The 20,388-nt window shown below is 39.6% G+C and overlaps 1 protein-coding gene across 1 annotated transcript in view; it reads right to left on the minus strand.

Moving 5' to 3' along the window:
- GABRP (gamma-aminobutyric acid type A receptor subunit pi) overlaps window positions 1-7,897 on the minus strand; it is a 29,597-nt gene extending 21,700 nt beyond the window's left edge. Inside the window, exons 1-3 of the mRNA XM_058180981.1 lie at window positions 7,842-7,897; window positions 1,603-1,718; window positions 108-175 (exon numbers count right to left, since the gene is read on the minus strand). Of these exons, the coding sequence (XP_058036964.1) occupies window positions 108-175; window positions 1,603-1,718; window positions 7,842-7,897 (240 nt within the window). The remainder of the gene's footprint in view (window positions 1-107; window positions 176-1,602; window positions 1,719-7,841) is intronic.
- Between the last annotated feature and the right edge of the window lie 12,491 nt (window positions 7,898-20,388).

Consider the following 20,388-nt stretch of genomic DNA (forward strand, 5'->3'; position numbering starts at 1 on the left):
TGGATTGCAAAATGTTAGCAGTCTAAGGGACTTTGTATTCTCAAAGCTGCAGTAGCATACTATGCAGTTCTCTTTCCTTATGTGCGCAGCTGAGATCATTTGCTTACCATATCACTTTCTGAAATGCTGGAAATACTTGCAACATCAAGGGTCATTGCTATTGTCACAGGTTTTCCTAAGAAATGAAAAGAAAGTTCCATTATAGTAGCAAAATGATATTTCTTGTTTCATGCATAGAAACCCAGCAGATGTTTCTCACACATCTCCAATGACAGTGGGAAATCAGGGAACAAGAAGAACAATAAGGGAGCCCAAAAGCAGCATCCTAGCTTATAGAAATTCCTTTAGGTAACCTAAACCATACCCATGATTTCACTTTCCCTGATAATCCCCTGCAGCTCAGCAGGACAATATGTGACTCCTTACATTGACCAAAGGTATATGCCCCTAATGCATGGATGTGTTTATCTGTGCACAGAATACCTGGAAGGTTACATCCATAAAGCCATATTTTTACAAATAAATATGAGAATGAGCCACAGTAGTGCAGTGGTTAGAGTGCAGTACTGCAGGCTACTTCTGCTGATCACTGGCTGCCAGCAGTTTGGCAGATTGAATCTCACCAAGCTCAAGGTTGACTCAGTCTTCCATCCTTCTGAGGTTGGTAAAATGAGGATCCAATTGTTGGGGAAAATATAATGACTCTGTAAACCACTTAGAGAGAGCTGTAAAGCACTTTGAAGCAGTATATAAGTCTGTGCTATAGTGCTATTGCTAATCTTATAGAAACATGTTTCTGACTCTACAGCTGAGAGTTGGGAAATGAAATGAGAATTGGTGACTGGATTGAGCCCTAAAAGTTCTTCCCATCCCTAAAGAGCAATCATTAATAACACTTCTGGTCAAATGTATTGAGTCTTCATCCTGTATCCATTTAAGGATAAAAGGAACTTGTACTAAATGGGTATCATTTATTCTTTTCTTTTTTTTAACCACTGAACCCAAACAATAGATAATCTGTTTATTTGTGCACATTAAGAAAAATTGTCAGGATTATGAAAGATGGTTCTAAAAACTTTACCCAGCCTGCCCATATTAAGTGACTGAACAAAAAGTCCAGATGCTCCCCAATCTAGCCCAGTTGTTTCCAGTCTGGTGCTATCCAGCTGTATGGGCTGGAAATTATGGCACTTGATGTCCGAACAATTTGAGAGCATCAGGGTTGCAAAAGTTGCAGCTGCCAATCAGTTCAAAATACTCTTTAAGTGAATGGGCGATCTAAGCATTTAGACTGCAATACATTTTCCAGAATGTATTCTGTATTCAGAACGTATTCAGAATCAAAATCTTCTTGCCAATAAAAACATTCATTTCAACAACTTTTCCAGGTTCTTCCTTGACTTTAAAATTAGAATTGAGACACAGTTGTTGAAATGAATCATATGGCACAGGAATGGGCAAGGATTAATAGTCTAGCTAGGAACAAATCACACCCGAAAGTCTAACATTAAAGTTATTCTACTATAGAAAAGTAAGAAAATAAATTTTCCCTACAAGGACAAATGAATGTTTTGTTTGACTGAAACCACAGGAATGACGTACCACCAAAATTTGGCCGTAGATATTTGTTGTATCCCTTGGTAAGGTTTCCAAATCCAGGGAGGTAGGATGCAACTGGATAGTCAGCACTGTGAACTTTTTGACACAAAATAAACTTTCTGAAAAGGAAAAAAAATTAGTATAGTAGTAGCATAGCTTATCTGTTATGAAATTGTGCTGGCCATTAACCAAATAAAGATTTCTTTAAACTAAATGTGGGATTGCAAATGTGTAGATGCCATATGGTAAACAAAGAAATAAATAAGGTAAAAGTAAAGGTTCCCCTCGCACTTATATGCTAGTCGTTCCTGACTCTAGGGGGCGGTGCTCATCTCTGTTTCAAAGCCAAAGAGCCAGCACTGTCTGAAGACATCTCTGTGGTCATGTGGCCAGCACGACTAAATGCCGAAGGTGCACGGAACACTGTTACCTTCCCACCAAAGGTGGCCCCTATTTTTCTACTTGCATTTTTTACGTGCTTTCGAACTGCTAGGTTGGCAGAAGCTGGGACAAGTAATGGGAGCTCACCCAGTTATGCGGCACTAGGGATTCGAACCGTTGAGCTGCTGACCTTTCAATCGACAAGCTCAGCGTCCTAGCCACTGAGCCACCGCGTCCCAAGAAATAAATAAAACCAAATAAAGATTATTTTTCTTGACTTGGCTATGAAGTTGCAGTCCTGATTTTCACCTCCTATCAAGTATTAAATATAAACTGCAGCATTTATTGACTGTTCTCCAAAAGAGGGTATAAGAGGGTATATTAAATTAGCCCTTGATAATATTAAAATAATTGATCCCCCAATTAGTGATAGTGGTAGAAGAGAAAATAGAATGACCTTGATAAAATAAATTATTTAACAATATCAACAACAAATCAGTATATGACCAAAGGCAGCCATACATGAACCATGCAGAATTTAAATAATTTTCCTTAAGTATTTTGCAAAGATTAAAAAAGGACTGCTTTGTGAAAATGTGTATTGAAATAAAAAGGGCTCCCCTTTTCAGTAATGTGTAGGGAAGGATGAAAAAGCATTTAAACTATGGTCCTGACAGATTTGGATTGCCCACCAAACTGGATTAAGTAACAATAATTGATACTGACTCATCAGAATAGATGAGGTCTAATTAGATAGGACCACTTGAAAACAGGGATAAACAGGGCAGGGGACAGAAGGTGATGATTGCAACAGAAGGAGCAATGAAAAGGAACGAAGGCTATATAAGCAGAGCAAAAGCAACAAATAATGCACAGTTAATTAGGGAAGAGGTTCAAGATGTCACTTCCTTGGAATCATTCATTATGAAAATCTAGGGAATGCATGGCTCAGAGTTCTTTTGTGAGAAGAATGCAGACAAAATAGTCATACCGAGGGGTTCTTTTGAATTTCAAGCCATTGTGTGGAACATCAAGCCATTGTGTCTGCACTGGGAGATACAGCTTCTTTTCTAGTTGTAACCAGGCTAAAAATAATGGCATAACAAAGCACTTCAAATGCTCTTAATAAGGATATAAGTTACTTATCCCAAGCAAGTAATAGTTATTGTTGAATACCTCCCTTTTTTTTGGAGTGTGGCATGGAATGCACAAAAGTGCTCATCTGCCATCAAAAAATACCCTCCAGGTGGAAATCAGAGGTTGTCATTTTCAGGAGGAGGAGGAGGAGGAGGAGGAGGAAGCTTTCAGACCAGAGTTTGAAATACGCAACTAGTACTTAGATGAGAAACTTGTTCACCTGCCCTCTCTGACAGTATGATTTTGGATAATAAGGATACGTGGAAGTAGGAACAGGGATTTTTAAAGGTTTATTTTTAAATATTTAAGATATTTAAATATTTAAGATATTTAGATATTTTTAAAAAATCTTTTTACATAATCTTCTGCCAATTGGTCTCTTCTCCAACTCCCAAAAGCTTTAACCAAAAACTGTCTATCATTGACCTCACCCCATTCCTAAGAGGACTATAAGGGGCGTGCATAAGTGCACAAAAGTGCCTACCGTTCCTGTCCTATTGTTTCCTTTCAATATATGTTCTTGTATATAATGTGACAAAATTAAAAAAAAATGATACAAGAGATTTTGGAGCAAAGCCTAGAAAGCATTGGACTGAAATATATCCTTCATATTAGTACCCAAAAGATGCTTGCCCCTTATGAGATGAAGAGTCAGAGTAGAAAATGGGATATTTTTATGGGTGTATGTTCATGTGGGTGAGTATGGAAGAGTAGTATAAGAAAGGCTGTCCTCAATGAGAAAAACCTGCTACTTCTGCATTGCAGGAATAGCATATATGCTTCCAAATCAGTATCCCTGCAGTTTTACTGGCAAAATGTCATTAGTGGATTGTCATTGCCTCCTTTGTAGGGTTGAGAGAGAGGGACTGGCCCAAAGTGACCCAGCTGGCTTTGCGCCTAATTTACAATCTCCTGAATTCTAACCTGGTGCCTTAATGACTAAACAAAACCGGCTCTCAATATTGTATGGGAAGAACTGTGATAGTCTATGGTGGCAAAAAATAATAATAGTCTGACAGCACTTTTTACTCCTCCTGAATCTTTGCTTCTAGAATAGAATAGAATAGAATAGAATAGAATAGAATAGAATAGAATAGAATAGAATAGAATAGAATAGAATAGAATAGAATAGAATTTTTTTCTTGGCCAAGTGTGATTGGACACACAAGGAATTTGTCTTGGTGGATATGCTCTCAGTGTACATAAAAGGTACGTTTATCAAGAATCATAAGGTATAACACTTAGGGTTATAGGGTACAAATAAGCAATCAGGAAACAATATCAATATCAATATAAATCGTAAGGATACAAGCAAATCTATTTTACCAGAGTCATCCTGTTTAGATAATGCCAGAGATGGTGATGGCTACCCATATCTGTTTCCACTGTAAGGGAAGGGACTTATTCTGACAGGAAACAATAGCAGGCAAGCACTTTGCACCTTTCTCTAGCCTAAGAGAACAATCAAAAGGATGGGATAAATGACTCCCCATTGTCCAAGTTACCAGAGTTTTCAGGGGTCTATTTGTTAGAATTCAGGTATCAGCAACAACAACCACAAACATGTAGGACAGAGTATGATATGTCCAAATGGACAGAAAGCATAAATATATTTTATAATAAATGGGAACCCAAAGATTTTTTAATAACAACAACAACAACAACAACAACAACAACTGAGCCTCTGTGGCTCAGACTGGTAAGATAGTCTGTTATTAACAGCAGCTGCTTGCAATTACTGCAGATTCAAGCCCCACCAGGCCCAAGGTTGACTCAGCCTTCCATCCTTTGTAAGGTAGGTAAAATGAGGACCCAGATTGTTGGGGGCAATAAGTTGACTTTGTATATAATATACAAATGGATGAAGACTATTGCTTGACATAGTGTAAGCCGCCCTGAGTCTTCGGAGAAGGGCAGGATATAAATGCAAATAAAACAACAACAACAACAACAGAGTTGGAAGGGACCTTGGAGGCCTTCTAGTCCAACCCCCTGCCCAGGCAGGAGACCCTACACCATTTCAGACAAATGGTTATCCAACATTTTCTTAAAAATTTCCAGTGTTGGAGCATTCACAATTTCTGCGGGCAAGTTGTTCCACTTATTGATTGTTCTAACTGTCAGGAAATTTCTCTTTAGTTCTAAGTTGCTTCTTGTTCTACCCTCAGGTGCTTTGGAGAATAGTTTGATTCCTTCTTCTTTGTTGCAACCCCTGAGATATTGGAACACTGCTATCATGTCTCCCCTAGTCCTTCTTTTCATTAAACTAGACGTACCCAGTTCCTGCAACCCAGTCCTGCAACCGTTCTTCATATGCTTTAGCCTCCAGTCCCCTAATCATCTTTGTTGCTCTTCTCTGCACTCTTTCTAGAGTCTCGACATCTTTTTTAAGATGAACTACTGCAGTTCCCAGTATAAACCATTAGCTTCTTTTGGCTTTACTTTTAATCTGTAAGCAAATAGGGACAAAGCCCACACTGAAGAATTTTGATTTGAACAATAAAATATTTTCATTAGGAATGTGCGAGGGATTTGCTTCTCTTGTTGCTTGAGAGTAGCTGCTCTTATTGTCAATAAACACAATCCAAGAAGGATGCTGGACAAAGAAACTATCCAGATCTTTTTGCATGAAAAAACAGATGCCTCCCATGTTTTCAAATGGAAACAACTATTCAGATATATATGCCTAAGGTAAGGTATCCTTTCAGACCAGTCATCTCAGTGGTTCTATTCTCTAGGAATCCCCTGACTGGGATGAAGCTTCAGTTGTGCTCATTTATGTTCCAAAACATATACAACAATTGCTGTGGCAATATGCCATGACTATTGAAAGCTACGGAGTCACCGGAACTCTTTCTTTCTGGGAAACGTTCAGTCTTCTTTCAAAACTTTTTAATTTGAACGACTGAGATATTTGTAATTTAGAAGCTGGATCGCCAACAAGCTGTGCCTTCCTCCAGATTGTTTTCTCAAAAAAAAAAACCTTATCCCTGAAGAGAAGTTAGAAAAACAGAGGTTTCCAAAAAAAAAAATTCACTTGAAGCAAAATTCTTTTGACTAGGTGCAGAAGACTATGTCAACAACAACAGAAAATATTAACAGGAGTGCATATAGAAAAGAGTCATCTTTGAAAGATGTTTGCATCTTAAGAGAGAATAGGGAAATCACAAGCACAGAACATTACATACACCGTTTTTTCTGAATTTACTTCCTGCTCAGAAGAGAGATGAAATTGTAGTCAGACCAGTTTCCATCTCACAATTACAGGCCTGTACTTTCCATTGTAGTGGTGATGCGTTGGAGTGAGATGAAGTTTATGCACCTTGCTAAGCTTAGGTTGCAAAGATAGGCATGACCACTAAGTGGCATCCTAGAATTACCTTATCTCTTTTCTGGTCACCTGGATATGATAGTATGAAACTTGAACTTTGGATCGAGAGAAAAATCTGTAACATCATGTATGTTTGTGTCCAGCTAAAAGAAAGAGTGACTAGCATATCTCTGTGGGCAAACATTATGGATTAACTCCTTATTAATATTCCATGACATCATAAGCTAAAAATGAATTTCAATATACATTGAGGAGGTTTATTCTTCCATGAAATTTATTGCTAGGTGAATAAGCACCAAACTCCAGCCTGAAAATGGGCATTTGAATTGGGCAATCCTATTTGCCTACTGGGAAGTATGTCTCTCTAAATTTACTACAAGGACTTAACTATAGAATTGCAGCCTCTCTCTGTCTGCATATCTGGAGTTTGCGTGAGTGACGGCTGTCAATTTCCATATGCAAAGGTGAGTGACCGGAGAAAATTAAGCTCATCTTGTACATGCCTGTTAACTGGCAGACAGAACCTGAACAGTGAGGTGGGTGTGTATGTGCCATTAGCTTGTCCAGGATCCTGATAGTCAACTCATGCTGAGATGTACAGTCATTGTATTCTAAGTTGTCATCCCCATCCTTTGGAGATATAATATTCCAAAATGTGTGTGTACGTGTAGAATTATAATAGCCGGAATACTTCATTTTTAGTCCTGCTGGCTACTGCTGCTGGAACATTTGATGAACTGATACCTCCACCCTGATACAAAGAGATGCTTTGGATCACCCTGAGCTGGGATATATTAGTTTATTATCTTCCTATTAATAAAACAATTATCCCATGGGGAAAAGAGTTTTCCACATTGTTCTTACTCTGGGATGCTTTGCTGGCTGGGGGAATTCTGGGAGTTGAAGTCCGCCAGGCTTAAAGTTGCCAAGGTTGGAGACCCCTGACCTATACTATACCTGTGTGTTTGGTTTTTCTTGCGTAAATGTAGAACCTGTAGTAAAAAAATGAAGAAAAGGGGGGGCAATTGTAGTTTCTCACATTGTCTTATTTTTGCAGACTAAACCCTCTGTCCTGCTTTTGCAGCAATCTGCTCATTTTTCATAGTACAGACATAATGTGCACATTTTAGCAGCAATTTCCCTAATATAATATATTTCTCTATGGGTATTTCACTGTCCCGTGAATTTTTATATGTACTTTTTCTCTATTCATTTATTTTAGATGCATGTTTTGATTGGAGAAGTGAATCACAACATTCAGAATAAAGTGAATTTCAAAAGGTCTCATGTTCAGGAACCGAAGATTGGGAAGATTTGCATTAAAGTATAAACTGAATAAATCTGAATAAACTGAATAAATATACTCTTGTGTTGAATGTATTTTTCAACTTACCCTTGACATAGAATAAAGAGCCACACAAGGCTGGAGAAATAATAACTGTGGTACATTTGTGAAGATTATTTGGTGCTGAGTGTAATTCTTCACTTATAGTCTATGAAGAAAAGCAGAGAAATGCCAAATTTAATTTTCTAGCAAAATAGCAAAAGAGGTCATTACATCAACTTACTAAAACTAAAAAAATTTACCTACTCTCACATTAGATAATTCTTTAACAAAAAACTAAAAGTGTTTCTCAATCCTGTCAGCTTTAAAATGTGTGGGCTATGTTGGCTAGGGAATTCTGGGAGTTGAAGTCCATTCATTTTCAAGTTGCCAAGGTTCAGAAACACTGATATAACAATTCAGATCATATCCAGTTTTGCTCATATAAAGATTCTCTTATCTGATTTCTCTTCTGTCTTTCAACCAAGAGCTCTGCATACCTCAATACCCCAGAAAATTCTGGAAGCACATTTATTATAACCTTAGATGGGATGATATTAATTTGCATGTCTGAAAGATCCCCATAACTCCAGTTAGTAACAGACATTGCACAATTGGATATGTTCCCCACTATCAGCCTGAGCCTAATACTGCATTCTTAAAACTCCAAAGTTGCCTTTAATATCATACAATTTGGCCTACTAAAATATTCTGTAGTTTTTGGATTTTTTTTTCTCTGTAAGTAAATATGGAACAGTCAATGCTTTTATGACTATATCAGCTTATTATGTGCTAGCATAATAATTTGCATTTCCACATTAACTTGCAATATTTTCAGTTAGCTAACAATGTTCCATATTTAAATCTAACTTAAATATACATTTCAATCTGTATTTAAAAATTCGTTTTACAAGTTTTTTATATATCAATATTTATTTTAGTAATAATTTACTAATAATATTTGCAGAGAATGATTATTGAAGTATTCATACAGCTATGGCTATGGAAAATGATAAGATGTTAGAAAGTATTCCAAATAATTGTCCATTTTAATTTCATGAAAAGTGTTTTAATTTTTGATTGAAAAATTTACACTCTTATCTCCAGATAAATCTAGTACTATATATTTGATGCTGGAAATTATGACTCAAAAAGTTTGGAGTAAAAACAAACTCAACTACAAGGGTGGAAAGTCAGCAACTCAAGTTATAGTAACCTCTATATGAGGGCTGATTTTTGATGTTGCCACAGTCTGTTGGTTCATTTCTAAAGGTATTGTTATTTGGAACAAAAGTATGAAAATGCCTTGTTTTTTAAGTGGTTCTGTTGACTTTTCTGGGAGTGGGAATGGCACCTTGGCTTTGGGCCTAGAAAATATAAAAAAATAAAACTCATCCAACCATGAGTGGTATACGATAGGACCACTTAGCATATAGCTGTTGCCTTTGTTTTATGTTGTGCAAGGCCTTCTTGCTCACCAAGAGAAAACAACGGAACAAGATTACCTCAGGGGATGTGTATTTCTCAGGCCTTTCAAAAGGTATGTCCTTGGAAAGTTTTCTGGGAGTTTTCTGGGAGCGAATTTCTTTCCTAAGATCAATAATGGTGACCAACTTCTCTGAAAGCCATCTGGCTGCATGTTGGTTCACCACAGGAACAAATAAAATGTACTCGCAAATTACTGAGGACCAGAGCTTGAACACCATGGATCTATTTGTGTCTTTCTTTAGTTTCTGTGGCATATTCTTAGCTGGATGGAAATCTCAACTAGGATGTCTGGGAACTTGAGAAAAAAACTATTATAAAATAATGTTGGACAACCTTACTCATTGATATATCACCTCATCTGATCTGTCTCGTTCTCTTTTTTCTACTTACATTTGTATTATAAAAAAAAGAGATAATTTCAAAATAAAGAATTAGATGCTTGTACTTCCTTCTTTTTAAGGTGATATTATTACTCAATATTGATCAATGGGAAGGCAAAAAGATCCATTCAGAACCTTGATGAAGATTCTCAGTCATCCAGGCAGAATTGTCTGGAAGTTGAGTCATGGCAACTGGACTTATTTTCTTGTTGGTTTAAGACATTTCACTAACCATCCAAAGATTCCATTTGAAATCCTTGTTTAAATATTCTGGCCAGTTTAGCAGACATTCTCTGCTTGGTTTATGAAGGTTGCTGCTGTTTCTGTTGTTAAAGGGAGGCCTGTGCCACACTCCAAAACAAACATTTAATGACATCCCTCAAAGTTCATCCTTAAATGCATTCCTGCTTTAAACAGACAAGACTCTATGGCTACAGTGCCAATCCTTAACAAAACTCAATTCAGATAGCAGTTTGATTCAGAAGACCATTCCAGTTTTATTTAAGCATTTATATTGACAAGAACTAGAATGGGACAGAAGACACATCCTCCGGATGAATTATTAGACCATAGCTTCCACAACTAATACTGAGTTGATTGTCCAGACTACTTGCTAAACATTATGGGATTTGTAATAGGGCTTCTATACCTAGGCTACAAAAATCTGCAGTGCAGCAGTGCAGAAATACAGAAAACTTTCTGTTTCTGGCTGTCTAGCAGTTGGCCAGATTTTTTTTAGCTCAGACATCATAGTCTTTCTTTGTATTCAGACCCATCTGGAGAGTGAGAAGCTATGGAATACTACATGGGAATGCAGTATTAGTTTACCATGCCTTTGAAACAATACATTTTTCTTTTTGAGTAAACTTGCTTATCTTTGCACCATGTGTTATTTCTGATTACATGAGATTAACACCTTACAAAATGAAAAAAGCAGCTTGCTATCACAAACTTTCCTTAAAAACATACTACAATTTGAATGTATTCAGCGTAACAAAATGTATTTTAACTATATGCCATGAAATATGCAAAGACATCAGAAGAAAAAAGTTGGGGAAATATATTGAGATGCTGATTCAGGAGCCCAGAGTCTTCTTGGAGGGGAGATGGGTGGCATAGAAAATAGATAGACAGACGGACAGACAGACAGACAGGGAAAGAGGCAGATATATAGAGAGAGAAGTAGGTAGGTGGTAGATAGGTAGATGATAGGTAGATGATAGATAGATAGATAGATAGATAGATAGATAGATAGATAGATAGATAGATAGATAGATAGATAGATAGATAGATAGATAGATAGGCAGGCAGGCAGGCAGGCAGGCAGGCAGGCAGGCAGGCAGGCAAATACTCTGATTAGAGACTTGAGCTACAATATCATCAGAACATTTTTTAAAACAAAAAGACATCAACATTTCAGAAATCAATGCAATTATCCAATCTGCAAGTTTTCTTTTCTTGGCCTTTTTCAGAAGTTGAAACTATCATAATTTTCTCTTTAAAAAACAACAACAACCCATCACCATAAGAATAATTACAGCTATTTTTTTTTCAGCCAGACTGCACATCATGGCATGGAAAAGCTAGTGCATGCCCAGCAGACTTTCAAATCATGTGGCCTCTTGTCTTCTCCAACTCCCAGACAGCAGGTAATTTAATCAGTGTTTAATGACATGCTGATATGATATTAGTTTGTTGTTTTGTATGAACCAAAGATTGGGCTTCAAAACAAACTCTGATGAATGACTCAGGGCAGCCTTATGCCCCTTGTTTTAAGTTGTTTTGCTTTGAAATTGTCAGCCCTTCATGGTGGGCCAAATCAAGAAACGGGACCTGAGTCTAAAGCTGTGTATAGTAAGGCTAGAGTTCAGTGGTAGGTTTCTACTGGTTCATCCTGGTTCGGCCGAACCAGTATTGGTGGTAGCGGGAGGCTCCGCCCACCTGCCCAGACATCCTCACGGACACTATGTGCATGCACAGAAGTGCCAGTCGTGAGCAAAGCAAGCGCACACACACTCACAGTTCTGAACCAGTAGCGAAGGTACCCACTACTGCTAGAGTTGTGTGAAACCATTTGAAAAGCAAAAGAGCCCAAAACTGAGCTAAATAATTCTTTGTTTATGGAAATTAGCCAGCTGTATCCCCTGCTTTTTCCCAAATGCAAGAAGTCATGGGAAGAACAAGTCTTGCAAGGGATTTCGAGATCAATGTGACTTAATGACCAGTCCTCACCCTTACAACCTTGCAGTATCCCCCATAATCACATGGTCAAAATTCAGGTGCTTAGTAACCAGCATGTATCTACAAAGGTTGCATATCCCAGGCCTGGGTGATGGCCATTTGTGACTTTCTGAGTCAGCTTCCAATAAGCAAAGTCAATGGGAGGAGGGGGAGGAAGGAGAGGAGGGGGATTCACTTAATGACCATGTGATTCACTTAACAACTGCAGTGATTTGCTTAAGAACCATGTTCATAAAGATTGTAAAATCGTGTAACTCATTTAGCAACAGAAATTCTGGTCCCAATTGTGGTCGTAAGTCAAGAACCACTTGTATTTACCGTATCTTTAGGATCTGTCCTATTTATCCCTATCTTGTCCTATTTCATCTTGCTTCATCTAATTTCATATCCACCATTAATTAGACAATCTGAATCAATAGCAAAAAATGGCCAGTTGTTAAGACCAGGGGTGAAATTCAACAGGTTCTGACAGGTTGCGGAAATTTTGAGTAGTTCGGCGAACCGGCAAATACCACCTCTGGCTGCCCCCAGAGTGTGGTAGGAATGGAGATTTTGCAATATCCTTCCCCTGCCATGCCCACCAAGCCACACCCACCAAGCCACGCCCACAGAACCGGTAGTAAAAAAAAATGAACTCCACCACTGGTTAGGACCCAAGGACTGGCCAAGACCATCTTTTGATCTACAATAATCAGAATACAGACACGTCCTTATTCAAGGGATTCCTTTTTTTCACCAGTTATTACAATTTATCAGTGACAGCAAGACCATGCTAATCTTCAAACAAACTGAGACAGAAGAAATAAGTCTCATTAGATCTTCCTCTCCTTTCCAACTATAATTTTCATTCCTCTCCTTCTCTTTCAGTCAGCAGCAATGATGGATAGCAGCAAGTTGGGAGCCATTCTTTCTCATTCCATATGTGTGGATTGGACTACAGCTCCTAACATTGGCAGCCAACATGACCAATGATCAAAGCTGATGCATACAAAACATCTGGAAGATACCAGGCTGGAGAGGGCTGCTATTGTGTCTATGAGAAGCCCTTTAAAAAATAGACAGAACTCTCAGAACAATACATTAGCTCTTGCAGGGTGATGTGCTGGAAACAAAAGCAGCTAAATTAAACCACCCAAGAAGAAGACAGATGAAAGGAAGAAAAAAAAATACTTACTTTCCGTTCATCCTTCTGCAAATCATCTACTTATCTTCCTGAGCTGTCCATATATTTATAGTTTCAGCCTAACTAAAAGGCTATGTACTTGTATCTCTGCTTTTTAAACTCTTACACAAACTGGATTATTTCAATAAAATTCTCACAGACAAATGGTCCTTTTTTTTGGTTTCAACTAATCTTCTTCCAGTCACTTCAGTCTGAGATCAATCAATTTCTAACCTTTCTTAAAAATAGGTTTTGGTGCTTCAATTGCCAACCAGTTGGGCGAAGCCCCTTTCCGCAAAGGGGCATAAACTGCAGTTCGAGTAGCAATCTGCAGGCTTGCTTAGAACTTAACTTGTCACGCTATTTGCACGGCCCCACCTCTTCCCTCTGCTGTTGTCCTAACCCATTCATCATTTATGTCCCAACATTTTTACCCGAACAATTTTTCTCTCTTAGATCATCAGAAACTCCTCGCAGGTGGATTTAAGTTCTGTTCTTAGGCATAAGCTGCACCTTTTATAGTATCATATGCACACTGCAGTGTGTATTAAGTCCTTTGTCACACTGAAACTTTCCTCCACCTATGGCGGTCTTGGAGGCACATAGGACTAACTCTCATCATCCTCAGACAGTTGCTAGGAATCATAATCAGCACATCTTAAAGCCACCAACTGGAGGTGGGCTAGTAAACAGCCTATGGAACTCTTGTTAGTAACTAACTTTAACACTCTATTCAGCTATTGTTATCTCGTCCTGGTGCTGTTGACAGATTTACAATATGAGTGGCAATGCACATTTACCCATGAAAGCAGTGGGTCTTCCCTCTACCCAAACAGGCATTGAATGGGGGTCCCCAACCTTTTGGACCTCAGGGACCACCAAGTCCATAATTTTAAATCCCGCGGACCACTAATACGAATCAAGCGCGCCGCTTGCTGAAGTGCCTGGACTCCCAGTGACGGGATGGGGTCCTTCAGGCATTGTCCCTCCTCTCTCTTTCTCTCTTTCTCCCCCACCCCTCTCTCTCCCACTCTTTCTCTCTCATTCTCTCTCCCCCCTCTCTCTTTCTCTCTCTGCCACTCATTCTCTCATCTCTTTCTCTCCCCCCTCTTTCTCTCTCTCTCTCTCTTTCTCCCCACTCTCTTCCCTCTCTCCCCCACTCATTCTCTCTCTCTCATCTCTTTCTCTCTCACCCTCTCTCCCTCCCACCTGGGTCCGCCACAGACCACCAACATTTTCTCACGGACTACCAGTGGTCCGCAGACCACCAGTTGGTGACTACTGCTCTAGAACTAGTAAGAGTAAATAAATATTAGCTTCACACATAGAATACTGGCTTTAGTTGAAAAATGGCCCACCACTGTCACTTACAGTTGAAAACAGTGAGTGAGTTACTTACAGTGAGTGAGTTACTGGAATTTCAGTTGCCATACCCCTGGTGAGCTATATTCTGAAGGGGGGAAAACGCTGATCCTCCCCCATTTGTATTTCACACACACAAACACATTATACAAATAACCCCGCTGAAATGGGCTCATAATAGGGCAGAATTGGGACCTCTTTGAGGTTTTGCTATCTTACCCGTTTTTGTTCGTATTACATGCTGCTGTCAGAATGAGGACAACTATGTTGTTGTTGATGATGACAAAGAACACGACGGCAAACTGCTATTGGCAAGAAGATGACAGGGAGTGTAGTTGCCATGAGTGAAGTTTGACTCAAGGGTGTTTTTACTATTGACACTAATACTACCGCTGTTATTGTCATAATACAATGGATACTTGGACCCAACATGGATGAAGACCATCAGTCCAATTGTTCTTGTCATGGCCTTCTAAAGTGAAGCGACTGTGTATTTCTGAAAAGATTAAAGGGAACAAAGGGACGCTGATATAAAAAAACCTTACGGTATATCAGGGATATCATCGAGCTATATTTTCTATAGAAATAGTGTAAGCAGAGACACTGGACAGCCTTAAATGAGGGGACAGGCGAGCTCTGGATTATTTGCATTGAAAATGCAATGTTAACTCCAAAGGCCCTTGCACTTCTACAATTCTCAAACCAGTCTCCAGTAGCTGCTGAGAGCAATATTTATTTCCTGCTTAGAATTACAGCCATGGCTGAATCTATTAGTCTAGGCTTTAGCATACTTGAATAAGGAAGATCTTCTTGAAGTGCAGAGCTGTTAGTTATGATAAGAGTGTTGGGAACAAATGCATATATTCAGTTTTAATGGTAGCCATGTGACCCACATATCATCTCCCAGCCTGGCTTCCACAGTAATATACATGACTGCAAGCTTCTGATTTGTGGTAACTGTTCACATGCTGCATGAAACAATTTTGCACATTACAATGCACAACTTATGATTGCAATGAGTTTGTATTTGTCCTATGTGTCTATCCTGGCATTTAACAGTGGCTCCCAGATTTTAAAAAAAATTAAGAATAGAACAAGAGCAGCAATGTGATGCTTATAAATAGAATATTAATATGAAATCAATGTTGAATATTCCAATTGAATACATTCAAGAGGATTTCTCTACCATGAAGAAAGAAGAGATTTCATAGATAAGCATTAACCATTTTAATTTAATTTAATCAGACTGAGTTCTCCAATTTTAAGGTTGGGGACATAACTGGCTGCCTAGAATAGCAATTTAACAATATATGCTTGATTTTGTGTAGCTATACTGGGTGAAAAATGAGTTTTCCTGAAACTCAAACTACAATGCTTTTGACTGTCAACTTAGCGAAACTGAGCTGTTGGCCAAACAATCTCTATTGTCTAGTCCCCATTATTTACTCGAGCATTTGCAGTTCAACTTCAAAATGAGAGAGGGAATTATTCCTATAGGTTCAAAAGATTCCCATGTCTTTTTATTTATTTGTTTTTCATACATGGGAATTAATGGATTCAAAGATGTTTATAACTTTCTTCAGTGAAGGGTAGAAAGTGGAAAGGAGCCCAGGGAAGAGAGAGGGGCTACTTCATTCTTCAGGAGGGAAATATATTTGTGTATTAACAGCTGTGAATTAGTATCCCCATCTGTAATATAATTTATGTATTTCCTGGTGATTTGAATAATAACAACCTAAAATCCAGTTTTTAGTCCACCAAAGTCCACCAAAAATACTCATGTTGTTACAAAGATGGATTTTCCAAATGATTTTAAGGTTCTTTTTAAAAAATCAGCTGATACATACTGTTCTCAGTTGCAATTAGACAGAAACATGGACTGATTTGCCAATACTAAGGAATTTCTTCAGGTGTCACTCAATAGCAATAAACTATTGCTATCAGTGAAATATGCAAGACTGTTTTGGAAGATTCCTCCCCGCAATGAAGTCATCCATGAGTTGAAATGGTGGGAAACACTTGTATTTACCATGGAAACTGTCACATCCAGAACCGTAGGAAACCTAATCTTACCTTAGCGATTTCTTTAAATTGCTAAATCTTTAAAAAATATGTGATAGAGGAAACAGATTGATAGGCTGATTTTGGCCAACTGCACAGATGACTGGATCCAGAAGGAATGGAAGGCTGCTTTCCATCCTGCACTATGGTAAAATAATGGTAGCCACATTAGTGCTCTGAAAATATTTTGTAGTACACATTCCACAAACCCTAGCCAGCATTTTCCGCCAATGATAGTTATGGGAACTATAATTCTGAATATCTGTTGAGCACCAGATGGTTCTCCTTTTGCTGGAGTATTACAAAAGAACAGTTCAGTTAAGACCAAATCTGTGGAGATTCTTATGCAAGAAGCAGCATGAGAAAAATAAGGAATTGTTGGAACTGTAGTAAAAAAGTTTTAGAGAATATAAATTGCTTTCCCCAGCCTACCAACTTGCAGAGTAGTACAGTGGCTGTTTTTAGACAAAGTTCTTGATTTGAAGTTCCACTTAAACGATATTTTGAAGTAAAAGTGAGAAGGGGCAATATTTGCTCTACTACGTACATGCAACATCAAGTCAAAGTTTCTTCAGTTTTTATCAAATGTGAGGAAATATTCAGTAGGAGAGGAAAATAACCGACAATTGCTCCTGAGCTGATATTTTAGAAAGGACACCCACGTACCATTGTACCCTCTTCTCAAGAGAATCCCACTGTTTATCATTCCTATTTCATAGGAATATTGTTCTCTGCTATTATTGAGGCTATGTTCTCACTTGCAGTTTACTCAAGTACAGACGTTCTTCGATACTAGCAATTTCCTCCTCTGTCCTCATGATGTTTCCTTCATTTCATCTCTACTTCAGGAGATGGGCAAAAATAACTGTCGTGTCCCACTCCTCCGCTGACGGCCGGGTCGGGGAAATCCGAATCAGGCTTGCCTCTGCAGCTCTGCCCAAAGTCCTAGCAAAGTCCTCAGAGCAGGCAGGAGACCAGAAAGTGACTTCAGCAAGATAAGTTTGACTTTGCCTGACTCAGAGACTGCCAGAAAGCAGATCCTTTATATAGGCCGTGGGGTGTGGCTCCATGACTCAGCACTCATTAAGGCCTGCCCCTCCCTTCCTTCTGTTGCCTCCGCCTATCCAGTCTTCTGATGCGAGGGTCACTCCAATCAGCAGCTGTTGGAAATAAACTTTCCTCAGGCTCACATGCTGTGGAGGAGGGGGAGGGGTCTAGCTGCTCCGTTTGCCTGGGCATGGAGCCAGGGCTGGGGCCGGGGGGTGCTCCCTCCTCTGCAGCCTGATTGGGCATGGAGCCAGGGCTGGGGCCGGGAGATGCCCCCTCCTCAGCCTGTCTGGGCATGGAGCCACGGCTGGGGCCGGGAGGACATTTTTCAGCGTTCGGAAGCAGATAAGCAGACCCCGGCTGTGGTGAGAGTGGGCAAGACACAACACTAACCCTTAGTGTTACTGGTGTTAAAATAGTCCCTGTCAGGCCTGGAAGCCATCTTTTGCATTGGGCCTTCAGGCCTGCCACACTGTGGGAAACTGGGAGGGGGGATTGTATGGAGCATGGGTGATATATATCTAGTCATAATAACATTCCTTTCTCAGAGAGTCAAGGACATCTTGCCCTGCACCTGGAGGGCTGGAACTGGGAGGCATCTCCAGCTGGGACAGTGTTTTGATTGGACCATGTTGATGGACATGTGGGTGCTGGGCAGGGGCTTGGACTTTCTTTTGGGTGGGAAAAACCTGGAAGTTTTCAGATTCGGGTTTTCCCAGATGTGCCAATATGACATCTCTAATAAAATGGAACTTTGAGAAACTTCAAGCCTCAGAGTCTTCTTTCATTGAGGGTGTTACTTGGAACCCTGACAATCCCCCTGCCCGCCCCTCATTTTAACACCATTGGGCAATAGTCCCAAAAATCTATAAAATCTGTTACTCTTCATTACCACTGGTGGCAAAAGAAAGTCAAGAGACCAGCAGTGGAGATTATCAGAGAGCACCTATTGTACATTTATTTATTTATTTTATTTATTTATTATTTAGACTTTTATACCTCCCTTCTCCCGAAGGAGTCAGGGCGGTGTACAGCCAAATTAAAAATATACAATATACAATATTAAAACAACAAATTAAAATAACATTATATAATGGCCGAAAAATTTAAAAGTTTAAATGTAAAACCGTCAAATTGACCCCAATAAAACACAGTACCCCAATATAAAATTATTAAAATTCAAATTTCAGAATTTAAAAATTAAAAGTTAAAAATTAAGCCAGTCCCGCTTGGATGAACAAGTACATTTTCAATTCACGGCGAAAGGTCCGAAGGTCAGGTAGTTGACGCAAACCAGGGGGAAGTTCGTTTCAGAGGGTAGGTGCTCCTACAGAGAAGGACCTTCCCCTGTGGGCCACCAGCCGACATTGCTTGGCGGACGGCACCCTGAGAAGACCCTCTCTGTGTGAGCGTACAGGTCGGTGGGAGGCATAGGGTAACAGCAGGCGGTCCCGTAAGTACCCGGGCCCTAAGCCATGGAGCGCTTTAAAGGTGGTAACCAACACCTTGAAGCGCACCCGAAAGACCACAGGTAGCCAGTGCAAACTGCGCAGGAGCGGTGTTACCCGGGAGCAGCGTGTGGCTCCCTCAATCACCAGCGCAGCTGCATTCTGGACTAACTGAAGCCTCCGAGTGCACTTCAGGGGTACATATCAGGGTGATGTGGACATGTTCCTTTCCTTCTCACTTAGTCAGCTTCTTCTGCTCCCATTCTATTCTTCGCCCCCCCCCACCTCAATCTCCCAAAGCCTATTTCATGTCCACGCTATTACAAAGAAACCTGCAGGTAGCCCTTGACTTACGACCTCAACTGAACCCAAAATTTATCTTGTTAAGTGAGAAATTTGTTAGGTGAGTTTTGCCCCATTTTATGACTTTTCTTGCCACATTTGTTAAGTGAATCCCAGCAGTGGTTAAATTAATAACATGGTTGTTAAGTGAATCTGTCTTCCCCATTGTCTTTGCTTCTCATAAGGTCGCAGAAGGGGATCCCGTGACCCCGGGACATTGCAACCGTCGTAACTATGAATCAGTTGCCCACTCTCTGAATTTTCATCATCTGACCGTGGGGATGCTGCAATGGTTATAAGTATGAAAAACGGTCGTAAGTCATTTTTTTCAGTGCTGTTGTAACTTTGAACGGTCACTAAATGAATTATTGTAAGTCAAGGATGACCTGTACATGGACGTTGCTTGCTAGCCCCAGTGGTAGGATTAGATTGAAAGGAGACTTTGTGTTATTTTGGGGAGCCTATTTTGGGGCTAGGCACAGGGCCTGTTGAGTGGTTTTTTATTTATTTTTTTGCTGGTATTGTAGGGAATACCTTTTTCTGCTGCTTTTTCCAGTTTTGCTGCAATAATGAACAGTGAAATGATGGGACCAAACACTGCCCTTGGGAAAGGTTACAAGAGACTCAGTTCCCTTTATGAGTCCCATCTGGTTTTTCAAAACACTCTATTAAACTCATGTTAGACCAGAATGGAGATAAAGGCTTAGGCCAGCAAAGCAGTCTAAAGAGGCCACCAGAGTCCTGGTGTCAAACACTCACTGATCCTGCTGCTACACCATGATTGGCAAAGTGGACAAGAAACAAAGCTGGAGAACATGACCAACAGCTTTGCCAAATCGGTACAGTACATACCTAATCAGGACGGCATCATTCGGTGGTGACTCAGAACTAACTTTTACAGAGACAGATTAGGGATCATCAATGAAAGCAAATAAATTGCATGACAGCAACGTTTTCGGCAAACAAGGGTGGAAGTGCATCTCAGTTGAGAAATGGACAAGAATTGTTGAAGCACTTCAGCATGTCCCCCTTCTCCTTTTAAATGAACTTTTTACTTCAAAATAGTTTCAGACGTTGCACTCTGA

This window comes from Ahaetulla prasina, chromosome 1 (assembly GCF_028640845.1).
Source record: "Ahaetulla prasina isolate Xishuangbanna chromosome 1, ASM2864084v1, whole genome shotgun sequence".
NCBI classification, from domain to species: domain Eukaryota; kingdom Metazoa; phylum Chordata; class Lepidosauria; order Squamata; family Colubridae; genus Ahaetulla; species Ahaetulla prasina.